The following is a 21,727-nucleotide window of genomic DNA, read 5'->3' as shown; positions in this document are numbered from 1 at the left end:
AATGTCACTTGGCTGTAGGTATGCATTCCATATCTAGTTTTCATGTATATGCATTGAAAATACCAAAAGGAACTACACTTGCATATTAATTCATTGTCAGAGGTATTGTAATATCATTTGCGAACATTCTAAATTTCTTAGCATCATTCAAACTATATCAAACAATCTGAAACACAAAAAAAATCAGAAAAGAGAAAGGCAATATACAAGTGTTTGACAATATTCTTTGAGCTAAAATCAGTCAATTTGGGTAAGGGATATTACAGTGGTATTAGAGCTTTGATTTTGCCATCCTGGAGGGTTGAAGTTTCATATGCAGCTACAATAACAAGGTCACCTTAGGGATTTCATTCGTAGGAGATCAAAACAAAAGCAAAATCAATTTGAGAATATACCCATAGAAGAAATGGGTGACAAGGGAGGAGAAGAGATGGCAAGAAACAAAGGAAAAGACGATGGAGACAATGAAAAAAGAAAAGCACGAGAGTTCTTTAGACATTTGGTGGCGGAGTAGCAATGGATAGCTGAAGCTTTATGTAATACCTACCCCTACTTGACTTTTCTGATTTGTTTTGACTGGATTCTTTTAGGCTTGTTCTATTATTATGTTTTATGATTAGCGGTGCTGGATTACTGAAATTGATTAGTTGTATTTCATACTCAGTTGATATATATATGTTGAGGTACTTAGTGCCAATTATTTCAGTTATTGAATGATGTATGTTAGACGAATGATTTTTATGCGGTTTCTAGGGATACTTACCCCATAATTGCATGTGTATGGTGTGCATGTATGTTTTTTTTATGTTTGACGTTTCTGATGTGGTTGAGGAAGGGAGTTGTAGCCACCTGCTAGTCGGGATCTACACGATGAACCACTTCCTGCCATTGCCTGTTTAGTTTAGAATATTGTGTTTGTACATACGTGGATTTTATGCAGATTGCAAGTACTGGGTATCGACTTTCCTGAATTGCTAGGATGAGCATACCCTATCGCAGTATTTCAATGGTATAAGTGGGGAGATAACTTTTGAGTCCAAATCCTAAACCCCAAGCCAATTGTCTTAGAAAATAGGACAAGTATTTGAGTTAGTTTACCCTTTCAAATTCGTCAAGTGATGTGAATTTATGATTTTAACCCTAGAATTTGATTGTTGTCCTATGTCTTCAGTTGAGTTGTCATATTTCATTTTGTGGGTCTGTTGTGATTTTCTGTTATAATTAAATCAAATTAAAAGATAATTTAATGAAAATTTTATAAAGAAATTTGATATTTAATTAATTGAGAAATTAATCAAATAAAAGAATTAAATTTAAAATTTTTATTAAAGTTCTATTTTTGACGTATTTATACTTATTTAATTTAATGATAATAATTTAGTAGTTTTATTTTAATAATAAACTCTAAATAGTGTTATTAATTAAGTTAATAAATATATTATTAAAAATGTTTCTAAATTACTTAAATAAAAGAATAAAATTTAAAGATAAAGTTATAGTTCTAATTTTGGCATATTTATTATTATTTAATTTAGTAATAATTTATTTCGGAGTTTTATTTTAACTAATAAGCTCTAAATAATATTATTAGTTAAATTAATAAATATGATATTAAAAACGTCTCATGATTAATTAAAGTGAAAGAAAATTAATAAATAAAGATATTTTAATTTAAATTGCTTAAAGTGTTGAATGGAAATTGTATATAGAAAATTCAATATTTAACTATATTTAATTAATTGAAAAAATTAATTAGATAGAAGAATTAAATTTAAAAGATTAAATTAAAGTTCTAATTTTAGCATATTTATATTAATTAAATTAAATAATAATTATTTAAGAGTTTTACTTTAATAATAAACTCTAAATAATATTATTAGTTGAGTAATAAATATTATTTGATAAAAAATAAAATATTAAAATATGTGAATATTTGATTAATTAAAAACTAATTAAATTTATGGTTTAAATAAAAATTCTAAATTTAGAAGTCTAAATTTAGAAAATTGGTTGAAGAAAGATTAGAGTATGATGTTATTTAATTAATTAGAAATTAATTAAATATGTACTTCAGTGTAAAAGATTTATTTTAAAAGTCTAATTTTAAAAGTATGATAAAAATAAAATTAAAATATTAAAAGATTAAAGATTTAATATTGTTTTACTATGATTATATAATTAATAATTATTAAATTAAAGTTGCATTTGAATAATGAGTTTTAATTATTCTTATTAATTTAAATAATAAACTATGTTTTAAATAGTGCTGACACTAATTAATGAGTGGAGGAAATGAAAATATAAAAGAATATTTTAATTAAAAGTTCTTTAAATGTGCATGAAAGAATTAAATTTAAAAGATTTGATTAAAGTTCTAATTTAGGCGTATTTATATTTATTTAATTTAATAATAATTTATTTAGGAGTTTTATTTTTAATAAACTCTAAATAATATTATGAGTTAAATTAATAAATATTATATTAAAAACATCGCGTGATTTAATAAGGGAGAAAAAGTTCCAATTTAATAAAGTTTATTTTAATTAAATTGCATAAAGTGTGCATGAAAATTAAAATATAGTAATTAAAGACACGGGGTTTTCACATGATTGCATGATCAAAACCTTGATTTGGGGAAAAACTCTTTATTAAAGAAATTAGAGTTCATTTCTAGATACAGAGGTTTGGAGGAGCCAATTTTCGAAAATAGGGTTTTCAAAGAAAAAAGAAGATTCTTGTGTGTTTGTGCATTCATTGTTTTAGCATTAGATCCAGGTAGGATCTTGTGAGTTTGTGCAGTAGTTGCTCGTATTTTGAATTCTTATCTTCTTTGTGTCTATTGTGTTTCTGTTTTTAGAATTTCTTTGGGTTGAAACCCTTGTTTGAGAAAATTGATTTCCATTATAGAATTGTTTATGATTTAATCTAAAAAGCTTTAGTAAATATTGAATTTTAGGGTTTTCAAAACTTCATGAATTATGGAATTCACTTTTGTATGTGCTTTATGTAACGTGTGATTTATTGGTGTTGGGGTTTTCGGGTTTGACTTAACTTTGGCCAATCAGGATGTTTATCGGAGTTTGAGTGTTATGTTTTGTGATGTCATAATGATGTTTTGATCTCAATCTTTTATACTCAACTACGATAATGTGTCTGGTATGCTCTATGAGATGTTTTGATGCATTGATTGTTATTGCTTTCCAGTATTCTTGTGTGAAACTGAGGTGAATGGTGTGACCTATCTGATATAACCTTTGAGTCTTCGAGCTGTTGTATTTGGATTGCTTTACAGTCGCTTTTATAAGACTGAGTTGTTTGTATGATTTGTTCTTGGTGATGTCATGTTATGACATGGATTGGTTTATGTATCCTTGATTTTAGGATCAGTCCTATTAGGAGGATTGTATTGGTGGAATCCATGATTATGATCAGTCTTTTTTCAATATTTGTCAGTTGCTTGTTTAAGAACCGATGTATGGTATGTGGTCTTTTGTGATGTTTTGATTTTATTGAGCTTAGGGTAGGTTATTTATATGTCATGTTGGGAAGTGGCTTGCAATGGAGGTTGAGGCTCTAAATAGGTTGACGGGTAACCCATTGTAGGTTATTTAATAAGTGATAACATTTCATTAAATAGATTTAAAATGAATTAACAAAATATTGGTACCACAAAAAGTCACTAAGGGGCCAGAGGATTAAAAAACTAGCCGGGTAACGTTAGAGCTGACTCGTTAGTATGCCTTGTCAGCACGAAAAGATAATAGTGCCGCATAGAGTCACTAGGGGGCCGGAGGATTAAAAGACTAGCCGGGTAAGCCTAAAGTTGGTCATGCGATGACACTTACCCATTTGCATAGTAGATTTCTTACATGTCTATGTTGCCTCTCAGATTAATTGATATTTGTGTCTTCATACCTTTGAGTTAGATTGCTTTCAGGTGATTCCTTGAACTTAGATGTTGGTTTTTTGACTTTTGAGTTTATTATCCTGTTTGGGACTTGAGACTATTTTCTCAGCGTGGTGGGAGTGGGACATTTAGGTTCCACGAGGTTGGTTGGTAGTGCTTTTTCTTATACCATTGAGATCCTACAATTAGATGCTGCTGCTGGATGTGTTTGTGCAAATGTTCTTTTTTATCTGTTCATGTATTTCTATGATGGATGGTTGTACTATTGTATTGTATTTGATTTCATAAGATCTTAAGAGATGAGGTAATTTATGTCATGATGTATATTATTTCAGCTTTTCATACCCTATGACTTGTACAATGGACGATTGTGCATTTTGTTTATTGCCAAGTGGCATCATATATAATTGTATATTATTTAAATGGATTCATACCGGTATATTATTATTTGATGTGGATTTATTATATATTAGATTTATTATTAATTATCTTAAATGTGATTCAATGTCATGGAACCCTTAGGAATTGTAATATATTTTATGGTATGTGTTTATGTGAATGTTAATTGCTTCCGCTATGTTATAACTCCTGTTGTTAAGTTATTATCTTTAACTTTAAAAAAAAAATGTTTGACAAACTTAGTAAAATTTTAGATTAACTTCTTTTGGGTCATATTGCGGGGCATTACACTTTACGAAAATTTACTACAATAATACAGAATATGAACCCATCAATCAAACAAAATCAAGTTCTAGATGTTGACAAGAGTATAGTACAAAGAGCTTCCTCCCAGACCATTCATAGGCCTACACGCCCTACCTTTCTCAGAAATAAACACGAAAATGATAATACTCAAGGAGAGGCAACATTTGCAGATAATCTTATAGCAGTGAATGTTGAATGGGAATCATTGACACTAGAGATTAGGGAACACTTGAGCTTTGACAGATTTCTTAGTTAAAGGAGACAGCATTACAAGACAAGGCAAGATCGAAGGCTAAGAGACCGAAACAAAGATCTGAAGCATGCAGCCAACAGTATCACATTACCGATGCTTGATGGAAGTGGGAAAGTTAGAGCTTAGTCATGGATTCATAAGAACCTTCAACCCATGATAAAAGAAAATGACTTTATGTCTGCTAGTTGCAATAAAGTATTTAAAATTTTGTATGATGAATTTGATAGACATGCAAATTTGAATCAGGAAAATAGTATGACAGCCTTGGGCAATGATTTTTCACAAGAGGTTATGGAAGTGACTATGGGTGTTGACACTCAAGATATCAGTACCACGAATGGAGATTTCATAAACACTTCTGATTTTTATGACATCAGTTATGAAACCTTGCATCCACAAGGGCCAAATGCTATCCTTGAGATGTCACTTGGTAGTACTCAAGAAAGGGGTATTAATGACACAATGTATGATGCAAATTCATGCACTAATGAGTCTGATTCTTCAAATCAGACCTTAGCAAATGAGTTTGAAGATTCAGTTGTTGGCATGGAACCCCAAGATTGCGAGCTAGAGAAACATGTAGTTGAGTTATCTGTTGAAGAACATAGCAGCAGTACCTTGGATGTTGATGTGTGCATGGACGATAAAACATAACATAATGTGTCTAATTCAGATTCATTTCTGTTAGGGAGCTTGCTTTGGAATGGGTAGTTACAAAGACCTCATCATTTGATTGAGCAACTTAAGGTGGATATGAAAGTTGATCCTTGACAAAGTGGAGCAGCCTCTAGTATTTTGATTACACATGCTGAAAGTAAAACTTTACAATGGCATAATATCATTATTGATTTGTTTGAGGACAATTGTGTTATGCACCACCATTCTCCATATAATGAAAATGTCAACACTATGATAACATCCATCGATGGCAGCCTTACACCTATTGATAAACTGAAAGATATCAATTATACAAGAGCTAGTTTAACATACTTTGGCATTAAATAGGTGAAGAAGTTTAAAGAAATGAATCGTGAATAGCTGCAAAAGCTAAAAATGCTAAATCGCTGGCTGCCAATGCAAGACAACATCTTCAAAAAGTCAAAGGAAAGGTCAATCTCCTCAACATGGCAAGGAAAAAGAGGATGGATAACATTAGAAGACTCTTATTTCAAATAGAGAATGAATCTAAAAATGTTTTTGGATCCAATGACAATGATGAAGTTGACGAGTCTGGTCAATTAAAGGATTTGGTAAAGATTCCAAACATGAAGAAACAAGAACAGTTTGAGAATTCTTCATGTGCGGCTGAAGTTGCTCATAGCTTGGAGACTCAGCTGAAGGTGAAGAAGGATGAGGTTATTGCAACATTATCTCATCGTGACATGATGCACAAACAAATTGAGGATCATATTTGGGTAGTTCAGAAAAAGTTAGATCCAAAGGGAAAATCAGCAGCAACCCTAGATAGAGAAACACTTAGCAATTTGATGCAAACTATGATTGTCCTTTAAGGTGTAAGGGGAAGATTGATTGTGTTATGTGGTCATATAATGGGAATTTTGAATCTGAAAATTTAAATCAGAAATTTGATCAAGAAGGGTTTGAGCTAGCAGGATCAGAACATGAGGAAGAAAGTGCTGAAAGGGAGAGTTAGTTCAGCTACAGGAAGCACGTCTCACTAAAATACAGCGTGAGGGATCCTTTAGGATGCGTAGCGTTTTAGTTGGGCGGAAAATTATTACTTTGCTCTATATAGGAGCCACACATAACTACATTGATGCTTGGTTGGTTGACAGACACAACATACAGACGGGGGTATTTGAGGGTCTAAGAGTAAAGGTTACAAATGGCTACACTCTTAGGTGCGACAGGAAGATTTCAGATCTGCCCATGCATTTGAAACATGGGAGATGTTGATATGGTATTGCGAATGACATGGCTTCATGACATATATTGTGTTTTGATGCTAATATATGAGGAGCAGAAAAAACATGTTTATCATCTAGACATACAATAGTTGAGGCAGTTTGTGTTGGTTTTTGTGTACAACAAATTCTAGAGGGATCATATTGCACATGTTGATACAGGTTTGGGTACTCTTGGCAAAGAGACCTTGCATATCAAGGAATTCAAGTGTAAGTTAGGTTCTAGAGAGCTGTTGTACATAGGACACATCATTAGCACATAGGGAGAATGAATGGATCTAGACAAGGTCAAGGCAATCATTGAGTGGCCTACACTCGAGAGTCTCATACAGCTTAGAGGAATTTTGGGCTGATGTAATTTTTACTGCAGATTTGGTAATGGATATTCACGACATGCAACACCACTTTCTGATCTAACCAAGAAGGGATATCTCAGGAACTATATTGCAAGGCAGCAAAAGGGATGGGTTAAGTGGATATGTCTTTGTAAATACTGCTATAATATTACCTACCATCCTTCTATTTAGATTACACCATTTATGGTCTTGTATGGTTATGAGGCACCCAACTTTCTTGATTTATTTATGAGTGATAGTAGAGTGCCTAGTGTTGGAGCTTTGTTGCAGGGAAATCAAGATATCATGAGGGCTTTGAAGGAGAATATTCAGAGAGCACAAATCTAGTAGAAGCAATATGCAGATCAAGAAAGAGTTGAAGATTCATTCTCGGTAGGATATATGGTGTACATGATGCTACAGCCTTATAGACATTCTACACTAAAGAAGAATGGTACAGGAAATCTCAAGTCATGATACTATGGACCCTTCAGAATCATGTGTGTGGGTGAGGTAGCTTATGAATTGAAGTTACCAGCTAATAGTAAGGTCCATAATGTTTTTCATGTGTCACGCCTCAAGAAAGCATTACGACATCGTGTGGTCCCTTTTACAATTCTACCACCCTTAGATGATGAGGGTAAGTTGATTCTGGTACTTGAGGCTATATTGGATGTTAGGGAGAAACAGTTGAGGAGACAAGTTATCAGGGAATATTTAATCAAATGCAAGGACTTGCCGATTGACGATGCTACTTGGGAAGGTGAGGAAATTTTGCAACATTCGAAGTTGACATTGCTTGAGGACAAGCAATATCAGGAGGGGTGGATTGTAATGTCCCCATCTTTTAAGGCTCTCAGTGGAGTTCTTAGCCTTTACATTCTTTGAAGGATAAGTGGAGAAATAAGGAGAAATTGATTAAATTAATTTTTTATAAGTCATTAAATAAATTAAAATTAAAAGGTGACTTTATATTTTGTTAATTTAATTTTTTATAAGCATAACTAATTATTGTATTGGAAAGGGGGAAGCTTCTAGAGAGTGCATTTTCTAGAAGTGCAACTAATTATTGCATTGGAAAGGGGGAAGCTTCTAGAGAGTGCAATTAAATAATATTTTATTTCCTTCTAGAAGGGTGAAGGAAAAGAATAAATAGAGGCAAGAGCTTCATTGTTAAGCATCCAATTATTGTTTATTGCATTTGATATGAACTTAGGAGAAGAAACTAAGGGTTTCTGATTTCGGTTAGCCATTGTAGAGCGTCAATTCTTTAGTGTTGCAACCATTTGAGGTGGTGAAATATTCATTGAATTTGGCATTCAGGAAAGCTTCATTTTGGAGTTCTATTTGTGCTTAAATTGGAGAATACATTTATTGTTGGATGCTACAATATGCATGAATAGTGTTGCGCTACGGTATTTATGCTTGATTCCAATTCCAACTCTTATCTTCATCCTTGGGCATCATTATTATTAGGTTTCTCTTTCAACTATTAGTAGTTAGCATCAAAGTAACGTGACTCGGACTCGACAGTGACTCAGCAAAGTGAAAGAGCTTTCAAATTTTGAGATTTTTTTGGATTTAAAGAACATTCCATGCACCCGATATTGAATAAAGCTTAAAGACACAATAACATCATTAAATAGAAGGTAATTTGATCATAATACACATACTTAAACATACATCGATTACGTAAGTACAATACTACAAAGGTAACTTGCTAAATACTAAATAGTAGCTGAAGGAAATATTATAAAATTAAAACATAGATATATAAAATGATAAATCCATGCAACCCATCAAAATTTATATGAAATCCAACACATCACTAGTCATCATCAAATGTTCCAAATTCCGATCATACGTTAAGTTAAACAAAAAAGTTAGAACAAGACTATAGCTATGGCTCCTAGTCCTCATTGTCATCCTTATCCTCATCCTCATCCTCATCCTCATCCCCAACCTCAACGTTAGGCTCAATGTAATCTATAAAATGCCTCTTAGTAAGGCATCTAAGGTAGGTCCTGGATGACTGATTACCCATAGCATCAACTTGTGAGGTGCCTCTAGGATCAACCGTAGTCTCTAGCTTTGCCAATGCCTGTGAGGTGCCACTAGGAACAACTGGAGCTCTTTGGTCCTCTGCAGCCATAGCCATGGCCTCAGCCTCTCTATCTACCTCATCGACCCATGAGGTCAAGGCAATGGGCCACACATGGAGTCCAAAAGATTCTTGGGTCTCTCCATCAAAAGTTTTCCTGCAGCAATTTTAAATTAGTTAGTAAACAATAAATTTTTTTGATGTATTAAAAAACTTTTAATTTTCAAAGTTTAATGAAAAACTAAAATAATTTTTTTAGATCTTAGAAAGTTAAAAGTTAAAATTTTACCTACAACAATATAATTAGCTGCATTATCAGTCACCACTTGGACAACATTCTCTTCCCCCACCTCCCTTATGACGTCCTCAATAGCCTCACATACGAATTTTGCATTTTTGACATGTGAGGAAGCATCTATACACTTCAAAAACATGGTAGATCCTAAAAGTGAAAATTAAACAAAATAATTATCATTCAAGAATCAATAGTCAATAAAACAAAATTTTAGTTATTCAATAATACATTAAATTTTAAACTTCAAGAAATAGAGGATGATGAATTACTTCTGTTAGAAACAAGAAAATTTAGAAGGGTCCTATTCCTCCTATCTATCCATCCATCCGTCATAACGGTACACTCCTTTTGGCTCCAAATCTTTCTATGGTCCTCCAACTCAAGTTTCATCTCCTCAACCATTTCTACTAAGAGGGGGCCACTCAACTCATCTTCAGTGGTGGCTTTAAACCCCACACCATAGATGGAAACCGCATCAATCATCCCCTACCAATAAGGAGTCCTGTTACATTTACAAAAATAATTTAATTATCATATTTCAGATTTTCAACATAAAGTTAAAATTATAAAATTGAATTTAAATTTTTTAAAACTTAAAAGTTAAAAACGTAAAACAATCAAATATAAATGAAGTTGAAGTACCTGGCTGCTATAAATGGAATGTTGTAGAAAAACCAAAACTTGCAAATTGCTCTTATTCCAGCTTCATGGATCTCCCTATTCCAACCCAAGCTCTCAAGTGAGGGTTGTGCACCAGGAGTGCAACGCGATACAAAAAAATTGTCCAACCTAGATTTTTTGACTTTAGGATGAAAGGTAAAGCCAATACTACTAGAAGGGGCAGTAGTCGCAACACCACTAGCAGTGCAATAATAGATGTAGAAGTACAAGTAGCAGAAGCACTAGGATGATAGGGGGAAGGGAAGAACTTTCTCCAACAGAACCTATTGAACGTAGCCCAAGTGTAAAACTAGACACAAAAACATTTTGTAGATGAGTGTGGAAGGGAATTGGAACCAATCTGAACTAACTTTGCTAATTGTTTTTTTTTTAATTCCTTTTCCCGTTCATATTTTTCTAAGGCAACATAACAAAAACGTTGAGCCTCAACAGTTGCAACTCTACAAGGCTCAGGATCATGACCATGTATGCCAGCAATATGGTATTTCAATCTATTTATCCCCCCACCATTAACGGCCTTACAAAATAGGCATTTTGTTTGAGTTCTACCTCTACCTGGAAAGTCTATGGTGTACTTCCAACACTCATCTTTTTTTATTCCCTCTAGAGCGCTTGGGTTTTTTACCTCCAGGGGCCATTATGAGTAAGAAAAAATGTAAAGGTTGCTGTAATAAGACATTTTAGACCAAATATTACCATTCAAACATTGTATTTTATGAAAATCTAAAGTAAAAAAAAGTCAAACATACAAAAACAATTCATCCAAAAAACCCATAAGCATAGAGAAAAAAATCATCAAAATTTAAAAAATCAACTCTTACCTCTTTGAAATGCTCTAGGAAGTGTTGAAAAGAGCTCCTATAAACTCCTTGATAATCTAAATGCAAGCTCCAATGTCACAAATGCAAGCTTTTTCTCCTCTTCCTTTCAGCCGGTTGCAAAACAATGACACTCTATTTCTCTTCTTCCTCCCTCGTCTCACAATAGAGTGTTATGAAAGCCCTTTTAGGGTTATAAGAATAACAAAGAGTAAAAAAAAAAATATTAAGAAAACATTGTTTTTATGTTATTTTAACTCAACCGAAAGCCTGCTGCCACGGCCGGGTCAAGTTGGTCATGACCCGCGAGTCAGGCGAGTCATGTCACATGACCCACCGAGCCCGGGTCATGGGTCATTTTGACCCAGCAGGCCATTGGTGACTCGCCGACTCGGGAGACTCGCCCGACTATGGGCGAGTCACGTTACACTGGTTAGCATTGTAATTTTTAGGCATATAATTTTGCTATTGTAAGTGATAATTCAGAATCAGATGTTGGCATTGCTGTAGTTATTATTGTAAGCCCATTTGTCTTGGAAAATTTATAGCAGCATTTTACATGGGAATGACTCCAACAAAGGAGATATATGTTGCATACCATTTGTTTGACGAAATGTCCATCTAATAGCATATATGATCAGTATAATAGTTGTATGCCAATTGTTTGTCAAAATGTCACTTGGCTGTAGGTATGCATTCCATTCTAGTTTTCATGTATATGCATTGAAAATACCAAAAGGAACTGCACTTGCATATTAGTTCACTGTAAGAGGTATTGTAATATCATTTGTGAACATTCTAAATTTCTTAGCATCATTCAAACTATATCAAACAATCTGAAACACAAAAAAGTCAAAAAAGAGAAAGGCAGCATTCAAGTGTTTGACAATATTCCTTGAGCTAAAATCAGTCAATTTGGGCAAGGGATATTACATCATGGCAGTTGAGTTTTGACTAATTTATATTGAAGTTTAATTTTATATTTTTGATGTGGTTTTGTGTATTAAATGTGGGTATCAGGTATTCTGAATTTAACTCTGATTTTTAGGCTGCAAATATTTGTATCATTATGATTTTTATATGTTTCTTGTATGAGAAAATCCAACCCCCAATTTTTTTTCTGTCAAATTGGTGTACTGAATTCCCTTACCCAGAATGAACACAAAACTGGGACGGGCAAACTGAGTTTGTGTGTATTACAACACAAATCATTTGCACATCTCCTTGCTTATTTGTGATCATGATTGGTACAATATTTTATTCTATTGATATTTCTTGGGTAGTTACTTGTGTCACTGAAAGCTTGTGGTTGTTTTGTTTCTTGTTGAAGGTTCTGGGAAAAATGTCTTGAAGTCATGGCTTGCTTCAATGCCAAAGATGCCAAATTCTTGTGAATTAGCTTCTATATCCAGTGAAGACAATGGAACCGCTGGTATGGACACACTCAACAATATCTTTCATTTATTAAAAAATTAGAATTCCTTTACTATTTTGTAGTTTAATGGATTTCTTGTCTAAATAGCTAAAAGCTTATATTCACATCAAATTTTGTGCAAGCCTATAGACAGTAATTCTCATGCACTCTATTTGATATATTTTGGGATAAGTTCATTACTTTGTGAGTGTGCAATCTACTTCGTAAAACTCAACTTGTATTGGTTATGAGAAACTAAAAATTAATGAGAGACAGTGGTTCAGGAAAGGGATTGCACAATGCTGAAAGAGATGATGACAAAGTTAAGGGGAAAGAAAAGAGGCTTGAGGGTGGTCCTTTGCCACATATTTCACAGCTGGACCCAACAGTTCTGGCTTGTCTTCCTCAGGAAATACTTTCAGAAATCAATGATTTTTATAACGGCAAAGTTCTTGATTGCATCTCAGGGAATAACAAGGTCTCAAAGAGATATAGTGTGCCAAATATGGATGTAGCATATAGGCAGAGTACAGGAACAGGTTGTACAAGACAGCATTTGGGGGAATCTGTGTCAGAAGACCACAAGAGAAAAGACATAGGAATTGCTCTAAAAAACATTGAATGTGACAAGAGTCAGAAGATTGAACTGAAAAATCATGAAGAATCAGCTCAACGTGTTGTTACTTCTGCATCCTGCTCAGTTCATGTACCAACACCATCTCAGGTGTGTTGCTTTTAGTGCACCCAGTTTATCATTTTGCATTTTTTTTCTCGTTTAATGGAAAACTGCAGGCAAAGGACATCACCATCAAATATTGTTGAGCTGGAAAACAACATTACTTTTAGCATCTAAAAGCAAAAAAAATGCCATTTTTGAAGCTCATTTCTTATTTGTAGGAGGATTTAGTCATTTTTTCCAGCTTGGCGAGTTTTGGCTAGGTGAGCATTTGACATCTGTGGATTGAACTTCTAATCAATTGTAGACATGATTAATGATTTAATTATTCCTTGAGCATGATGAACATTTCCTCCATTGTAATGGAAAATTAGATTATATGAACGGATTCTTGGAAGCTATCCTTACTTCCTTGATGCCTAATTTTAATTTATATCTGATAATGATATTCTTAATGCTTGCCTCCCATGATAGTATTGTATGCTCAAATATGCTTGGGGTCACATGACCTGCACTTCTATTTGGTATGGATGATCAAAAGATAAGAAATTTCCTTCGACAGTCTCTTTGTCATGTGGGAATGTTATTAGTATTTATCAGGGAAGTTGATCAATTCTGGGAATTTAGAGATCTCAATTATATTACTTCCACTTTCTTCCAACTATTGGTATTGTTCCATTCGCAACTCTTGAGGAGATGATGGCCATAGGTAGAATTGCCACCTTCCTTAGTTATGTCTTAGTGTTCAATACCAATTAAGATCTTAATCTTTTAGAAGGTCATGGCCATGCTTTTGACTTCTTGACCCGATTATAATTGCTGACAGCAATATATTGATCATTAATTATATATTCTTGGTGCTGATTAGGGGACAGTTTATCATTAATTAATGCTAACACCTTATAGATTCAACCATCCTTTGCTCCTTTTAAACTTTAATATAAAGTCCTTAACTTGATATCTGCTAATTTATGTATCTTACTTCCATTGCCCATGTTGCTAGTCTATCTCCTTGAGTGAGCAATCTTTATAGATCTTCCTTAATGCTATCATGATAGCCAATATTAAATTCATACTCGATCTTTTTATTCTTTTGCAAATTTGTCCGACAATTAAAGGTCATAGTAGCACTTGAAGGGGTAGTGGTTCCTTGATCACATCAATTGATAAGTATAAGTTTGTTTATTAGCTACCTAGGATAAAGATTGTTTACCTAGGTAAGCTTAAATAAAAGGTCTACAATAAAATATTACAACATTTCTCCTTCAAGTGCAACTTGGTCGAAAAAATGAATAGGTTTTGAGAAACAATAGGTGAAAATAGGTGAATTATCCCTTATATAATTTTATGATGGAACCATATCAAATGCTCTAATGAAATTGAATAAATATGAAATTGCAAAAAATTGTATTTTATTGCTATTTGAAAAGCTGAATACAATATTTTAATCCGATTAAAATTATTGCACCTTGCTCTATAGATGAAGTTGTTGATAAGCATGGATTAAAGGGAGTTTCAGATCAAGTGTGCGCTCGATGTAAAGAACTAGATAACAGTCCCAACTTTTCATCTTTTGACAATGAACAGTCATCATCTCACAACCAAAATATTTGTTCAATGTATTGTTTCAATGTTTTAGTTGTCCAATCCAACTCTTGACTATGCTTTTTGCTAATAGATCCCCTTCCCTTGAATGGTCACTTTTTTTGAATGTTGCAGCCATAGTTACACCGCCGTGGGAGACGGGGGGACAGGGGGACAAGTTTTCGAGACAGGGGGATAGAGGGGCCTTGGTTTGGGGATGGCAGAGGGACAGTGGGGGGACGGCGGTGGGGGATGGGGGGGGGGGTGTTGAGGAAGGAGCAGGGGTGTATATACTATACATATGGTACTTAAAATGCTAGTTATGAAAAGATGTACTACAATTATACAATATAAGATACAAAGATGTAAAAAACTTAAATATTGAACATTGCATTGAAGTTTTCAATTTGAACATCATGATTCATGATCAAATGACAAACAAACAATGAACATTGAACATTGAACATCAGCAAATAATAAATATTAGTTTAGACTCTATATATCAGCCTTCAGATTGATAGTATGAGTATCTAGATTCTACTATCTAATAGTAATCAATGATCATATGAGTTGTGACATAAAGATGATTACAATAAGTATCATGTGCCATGAATCATGCTATCAAAATAAGTATATAATGCAAACAAAAACTACAAGTCTCCAAGAGTCCAAATCAAAATGTCTAATCAATGAAGGAGACTCTTTGGTGTCCCCCTGCACTCCCACACTTAGAGACGTCTTTTTGTCTCCGGTGACGGTGGCACTCTAAGTGGGGCTGCCCGAAATGTCGAAATGCCGTCCCCCCCTCCCGACGACGTCCCCGTCTCTGAGACGGCCCAGTTTTGGGGTGGGACGCGTCCCCGTGTTACACTGGTTGTAGCTATTATCACTAAATGGGAATCCACTGAAATGGTGGCTTCATATTAGTGATATCAGGACAACCACATATTAGATTAGGATTTCAATGATAGACAATTTAGCACATTTGCCTCTCTAATTCTTATGGACTGTAACTGTGATGTGGAGACAGTGTTCACAACACAATTATGGCGATGTGGTAAATGAATCTGTTTTTCAAGGCCATGATCTCTTGGTGACCTTGCATTAGAAACCAAGCTTTCTATAATGTTTGCACTTCTGACCCGATCTAATGAGGGGTGATCTGAAATGTGTTGCCCTTGCTGCCACGCCATCTCATGGCCAGCACTATAGTTGTTAGAAATAGGGAATACTAGAAAGTGCGGGGAGGGGGCAAAGGGGAGGCCGAGTGAATCAGTATTTCAACACTTTTTGCCCATTTATGGATTTCAGCTATAAAACATAAACATGCATAAATAACAAAACTGAATAGAATTAATGAACATCCCATGAAGAAACTCATAACACCGTACTTTGTGAACTAGGGAAAACCTTGGTGAGGATGGTATTTCACAAAATGATGCAGTAATAAAAAATACCTTGAACAAGGTTTTGACCCTATTAGGAGTCTTATTACATACACTTAGTACACCTGTCCTTGTTAGAGGTCTCAACCTTGTTAGGAGTTGTAATACAAAATGAGCTCACTGCCCTTACAACAATATACAACTATCACAAGAAGTATAAAGAGTGTACCAAAATATAGTCGTTAGAAATAGGGAATACTGAAGGAGGGGTGTGAATCAGTATTCCAACACTTTTTGCCCATTTATGGATTTCAGCTATAAACCATAAACATGCATAAATAACAAAATTGAATATCAATAAGGAACATCCCACAAAGAAACTCATAACATATTTTGTTAACTAGGGAAACCCTGGCCAAGGGAAAGCCCTAGTGGGGATGGTACCCACAAAATGATGCACTAATAAATATACCTTGTAAGAGGTTTTAACCATGTTAGGAGTCTTATCACATACACTTAGTACATTTGTCCTTGTTAGAGGTCTCAACCCTGTTTGGAGTTGCAATACAAAATATGCTCACTGCCCTTACAACAATATACAATTATCACAAGTAGTATACAGATTGTATTAAAATTGACTATGCTGATATCTCCAATATTTGATTAGTCCTTGTGTTCCTTGCATTTGATCATGCTCATATAACCTCTGTCTACTTTAATTATCAATACATATTTCTTCCAACATAAACAAAACTCGCATAACATAATACAATCATTTATATCTTTGAATATAAAAAAGCTCTTCACATATACCCTTTTATTTTAACTCTGTCGAGTTAGCGTAAATATCAATTAACTTAGATGTTTCTAGAATATGTTATCACAATTTGCTAAGTTAGGGTAAACATCTAGGATGTCGTCCCTATTGGGAGGCTGGTGCCCCCGTCTCATCTAGGTGAAGGTACCATTCTGCATACATCGATGGATTTGTGACGTGCTTAATTGCCTCCTGTAGATCCTTTTCTTTGGTTGTTGTGACTTTCATTGACAACTGGAGCTTTTGGTGTAACAACAATGGTGATTCCAACAAGTGGTGTCAGAGCATTGGATTACGGGTTCAAATCCATTGGGTCATTTGGGGGGGGGGGGGGGGGAACTGTTGGGAGGTTGGTGCCTTCGTCCCCTATTAGGGAAGGTATCGTTCAACATAGACCGATGGATTTGTGACATGTGCTTAATTGGTTCCCATAGATCCTTGTCTCTGGCTATTGTGACATTTATTGATAGCTCGAGATTTTAGTATAATGGCAATGGTGATTCCAACAGTCCCTACATTTCTTAGTCCTTGAATTGTGAAGACAATTCAATGCCTTAGCCAAATTACCCATTCTGCCTATGTACTATGCCTTTGTGATAACAAATTGCCATCTAGTTATTTAACCAACTCGTGCTAAATAATATATTATCATAAGCGGACATAAGTAAGTCACGTAGACTCCCTATTCTTCCATATCCCCGAATTGTGGCCTTTCATTTGCCTCCAATGAAGCTCAAACTATACGACTGTTAACTGTTATATTCTATTATATTTAGTCAATTTCTTCACACTATAATATCTAAAACTATATCTATATCATGAGCAACCTTGATTGATGATAATGTTTCCATTAATGACAATATCTGACTGCTTACCTTAGCCAATTTGCCAACAATCTCCCCTTTTGGCATTGATGGCAACACTTAGTGAAAAATTGGCGAAGTGTCAAAACTCAAAATTTCAAAACTGTGGCCAAGCCAAATATTTACCTTCCCTCTAATATTTATCTGTACCCTTACTCCCTGTCAGTACATATTTGCTATCTACTACTCCCCTTTTCCTATGTATTGTTCACTATCCATTGTAACCCTTTTGACATCAACGGCAAAGGTGAGTCACATATGTACAAGTCAAAATTGTAGTGTCAAAAACTTCTTAATTTACATACTTCACGAGATCTGAAAAAAATTCCTCCATAGAGTCTCATACTCTACATCGCATGACTTTGTCATTATCTCAACTACTTGAATAATAACACAAATAGCATATGTTGCTATCTTTGCTCCATTAAGATCCATAGGAGTAATGACTCTTAAGATTTTCAAGATGCTTCCAATGTCTCAAGCTCCTGTTGTAGCATGTCCAATTTAGGGGTCAAAAGACCTCCCAATAGAGTAAACCTCCCCAATACTTTGTTCTTCTCTTTCTCCAAAGTGTGAATGGCTCTAAATGTCTTCCTTATTGCCTTGTCCATCTTACAAACACTTAACTCTTTCTGCTTAAGCTTAGTAGCTAGCTGTTCAAGCTTTTCCTCATCTTCCTTGATGCATTTTGTGACATCTTCAACATATTTATGTTATCTTGTAAAGAAATATACATTTTTTGTCCATTCTCTATGCATCCTTTGATGTCTTGTGTGCATTCATCCATGATTTGTATATCATTTTCTATGTTCTCACAGACTTTGTGGAGATGTGTAGTCTCAAATTCCCTTTCTACTTTAACCATAGTAACACGAGGATGTGTTCGACTTTTTTTGCCTCACGTCTTGGAGACAAGTGTTGATTTTCGTGGATCACTGCAAATGTACTAAGCACTGCCAGTATGTGGTATGTGTTTTCCAGATGGCAATGTCCTCTTGTATTTGTATGAAGAATAAACAAAGAGAAGAGACATGTCCCTTCACGGGACATGGGACATGTCTATTCATCTATATGATTAATATAATGGAAAACTTAATTATAGGTGTGTGTGTGTGTGTGTGTGTGTGAATCATTGTAATCATATTTAATTTCTCTTTGACGTCATGTTTATCCTACTAAAGCTACCAAAACGTCAACACTCCCTCTTAGTTAAGGAGGATAAACACATGACATATATTACACCATTGGTAATTTAAAAATATAAAATTTTAAAGATATCTTTGATTAGAAGATATCCATAATTTTGATATCACATTTGATATCATGAGTATTGGTCTTCCAAAATATCGATACAAGATATTCACTAAGTACTCAAAAGGTTCTAATATCACGAGTCTTGGTCTCTCAGAATGTTGACATTCGATATCCACCAAGTACTCAAAAAGTTTTGCTATCACATTTGATATCATGAGTATTGGTCTCCCAGAATACTTGATATTAACCAATTACTCAAAAATGTTTGATATCATGAGTATTGGTCTCCCAGAATATCAATGATATTCACCAAATACTTTGAGTAATGGCCTTCTAGAATGTTGAGATGCAAGATATTCAGCAAATATTGTGAGTAATGGCCTTCTAGAACATTAAGTCACATGATATGCACCAAGAACTCTGGGAGTAATGGCCTTCGAGAACATCAAGACATGTGATATTCACCAAGTACTCTGTCTAAAGGCCTTCCAAAATGTCAATATGCATAACATTCACCATGTACTCGAAAAAAAAATGTTTGTAAGGTATATGCACATGCATTCTCGAAATGCTTACCATATAAACATGCACCATGCAAAGTATAATTATTAATCTATTATGATCTGCATAGACATCGCAAGATATCCATCATAATAGAGAATTAAGTTATTGTGAGATCATCACTTTTCATTAATTTCTGCAAATACAAATGACATCAGTTGTAAGTCGTCACTTCCTCATGATGTACATTGGGGGTAGGTCCATTAAAATCACATAATCACTAAGTATATTAATGAATTTATAGTCCTTTTGCCTACTATAATTTATTGATCATTGAAGAATCCATCTCAACACGGTTTACTCCCTTTGAATCAATGTGATTGAGATCACTGAAGCCTGAGTCATATTCTCTATGTGCTCCCTTTCTTTCAAGGTTGCATGAAATATGAGCCTCCCTTTGAATCTAAAACTCCCTCTTTTTCCTGCAAGAACATTCTTGAAGAAAAAGATCAAGTTATATAGCTCATATAGAAAAATAGGAAAGAGATCCCTATAATACCAAGGATAGTAATTCTTCATAATAAGATCATTTCAATATAATAGATCTAACTCAAATCTATATTTTCAACATATTGTTTTCTTATTATTGCCACATATAAAAATCTAAGGTTGCCAATTTCACTTATATTTATAAGATATTGTTTAGAAAATATATTTTACTTTATAGACATATATGATTACCATATATTTAATAATCATAATATTAAAATACCATATAATAACAACCTACCTTAGTAAGCTGGTCCCCTTTGTACCCATAGCCTACTTAATTACTTTTTTTAAAAATTGTTCTTGTGCTACAGTGACATTGACGTCACCTTCTTGGTGGCGGTCTTATAACATCTATGGTCTTCCTTCCAAATGTTTTCGTATGATGCAGAGTACGAATCACTTTGTTATAAACTCCTCATTTCATTTGATTCCTTAAAGATTTGCAGCCTTTTATATCGGTTTCTAATTATTTTATTGTTTATTTCCTTTAATAGTCTTATGTGGATCTTCCTTCTATAGTTTACTTGCTATGTTTTTCAAATTAGTGGAAGACAAATCCTCTATGGATATATAGAGTCTAGACAATGATGCTTGTCTTCTCTATTGTTTGGATGCCTACTTGTCACATGTGCTGGAAGTGATTGCCTATAAATTGTATGCTGATGACATGTTAGTTTGATCTCAATATCTTATTTACCGGATTGTGTATCGATCTCTCACTGCTTAGTGAAGACCTTATACGCAAATGAAATCTTGTGTACTATCTATGACATTAGTCTTGTTCAATCTACTCTATATGACTACTTTAGTGGAGTTGCAATTTCCAAATTTAATAAATACGTCTCACTATTGATTTGGATATGTATATTTGGTATGTTTTGATCTCTTTCACCAAACTACTTCCCGCGATTATAGTTTAGGGAATTATTATTCTTCTATGCGACTAAATTTCTAACCATTTTCAGATATAAAAGGTAGGCTTGGGAATGTATATCGATCACATTTATATGACTGTTACTATATAGATCTCCATGATTGTCACCATTATCTTTTCTCTACAGTCGTTGTGATGAGTCAACAGTGTCTCTACTATCTCTACTCTAGATTTTATTTTTTCACGATTTCCTTGTTCTCTCTTGCTCCTTAATCCATTTGTAATAAATGATATTGTCTACTTTCTATATTCTTTCCCACAACAGCGATGGAATCATTTTAATGGATAATCCCTTATATCCTATTCGATAATTCTTGTTAGTAATCAAGAGAATTCTCTGCAATAATTGTTGTTTTATTTGTGTTCGACATGATTCCAATTTATCTATTATTCTTTTTTTATTCATTGAATTTGTAGCCTAGCCTTGATACCATGTTGATTTTCATGGATCATTGGAAATGTACTAACCATTGCCAGTATGTGGTATGTGTTTTCCAAACGGCAGCGTCCTCTTGTATTTGTATGAGGAATAAACCAAGAGAAGAGACATGTCCCTTAATGGGACACATCTATTAATCAGTATGATTAATATAATGGCAAACTTAATTATAGGTGTGTGTGTGTGTGTCCATATATATATTAAGAATCATTGTAATCATATTTAATATCTCTTTGATCTCACAAGTTTATCCTATGCTACCAAACGTCAACAACAGGGATGCACCAG

At 34.0% G+C, this 21,727-nt stretch overlaps 1 protein-coding gene across 2 annotated transcripts in view; it reads left to right on the top strand.

The window, feature by feature from the left end:
- The window catches only part of REV1 (DNA-directed DNA polymerase), a 264,062-nt gene that overhangs the window by 204,526 nt on the left and 37,809 nt on the right, over positions 1-21,727 (top strand). For both annotated transcript variants that reach the window (XM_089830019.1, XM_089830018.1), the window contains exons 19-20: positions 12,351-12,452; positions 12,719-13,158. In XM_089830019.1, the coding sequence (XP_089686145.1) occupies positions 12,351-12,452; positions 12,719-13,158 (542 nt within the window). The remainder of the gene's footprint in view (positions 1-12,350; positions 12,453-12,718; positions 13,159-21,727) is intronic.

The sequence above is a fragment of the Cupressus sempervirens genome, chromosome 5, assembly GCF_028749045.1.
Source record: "Cupressus sempervirens isolate cs-2001-9-10 chromosome 5, ASM2874904v1, whole genome shotgun sequence".
Classification (NCBI taxonomy): domain Eukaryota; kingdom Viridiplantae; phylum Streptophyta; class Pinopsida; order Cupressales; family Cupressaceae; genus Cupressus; species Cupressus sempervirens.
The sequence above is the reverse complement of the archived record's forward strand: the minus strand, read 5'-3'. Positions and strand labels throughout refer to the sequence as shown.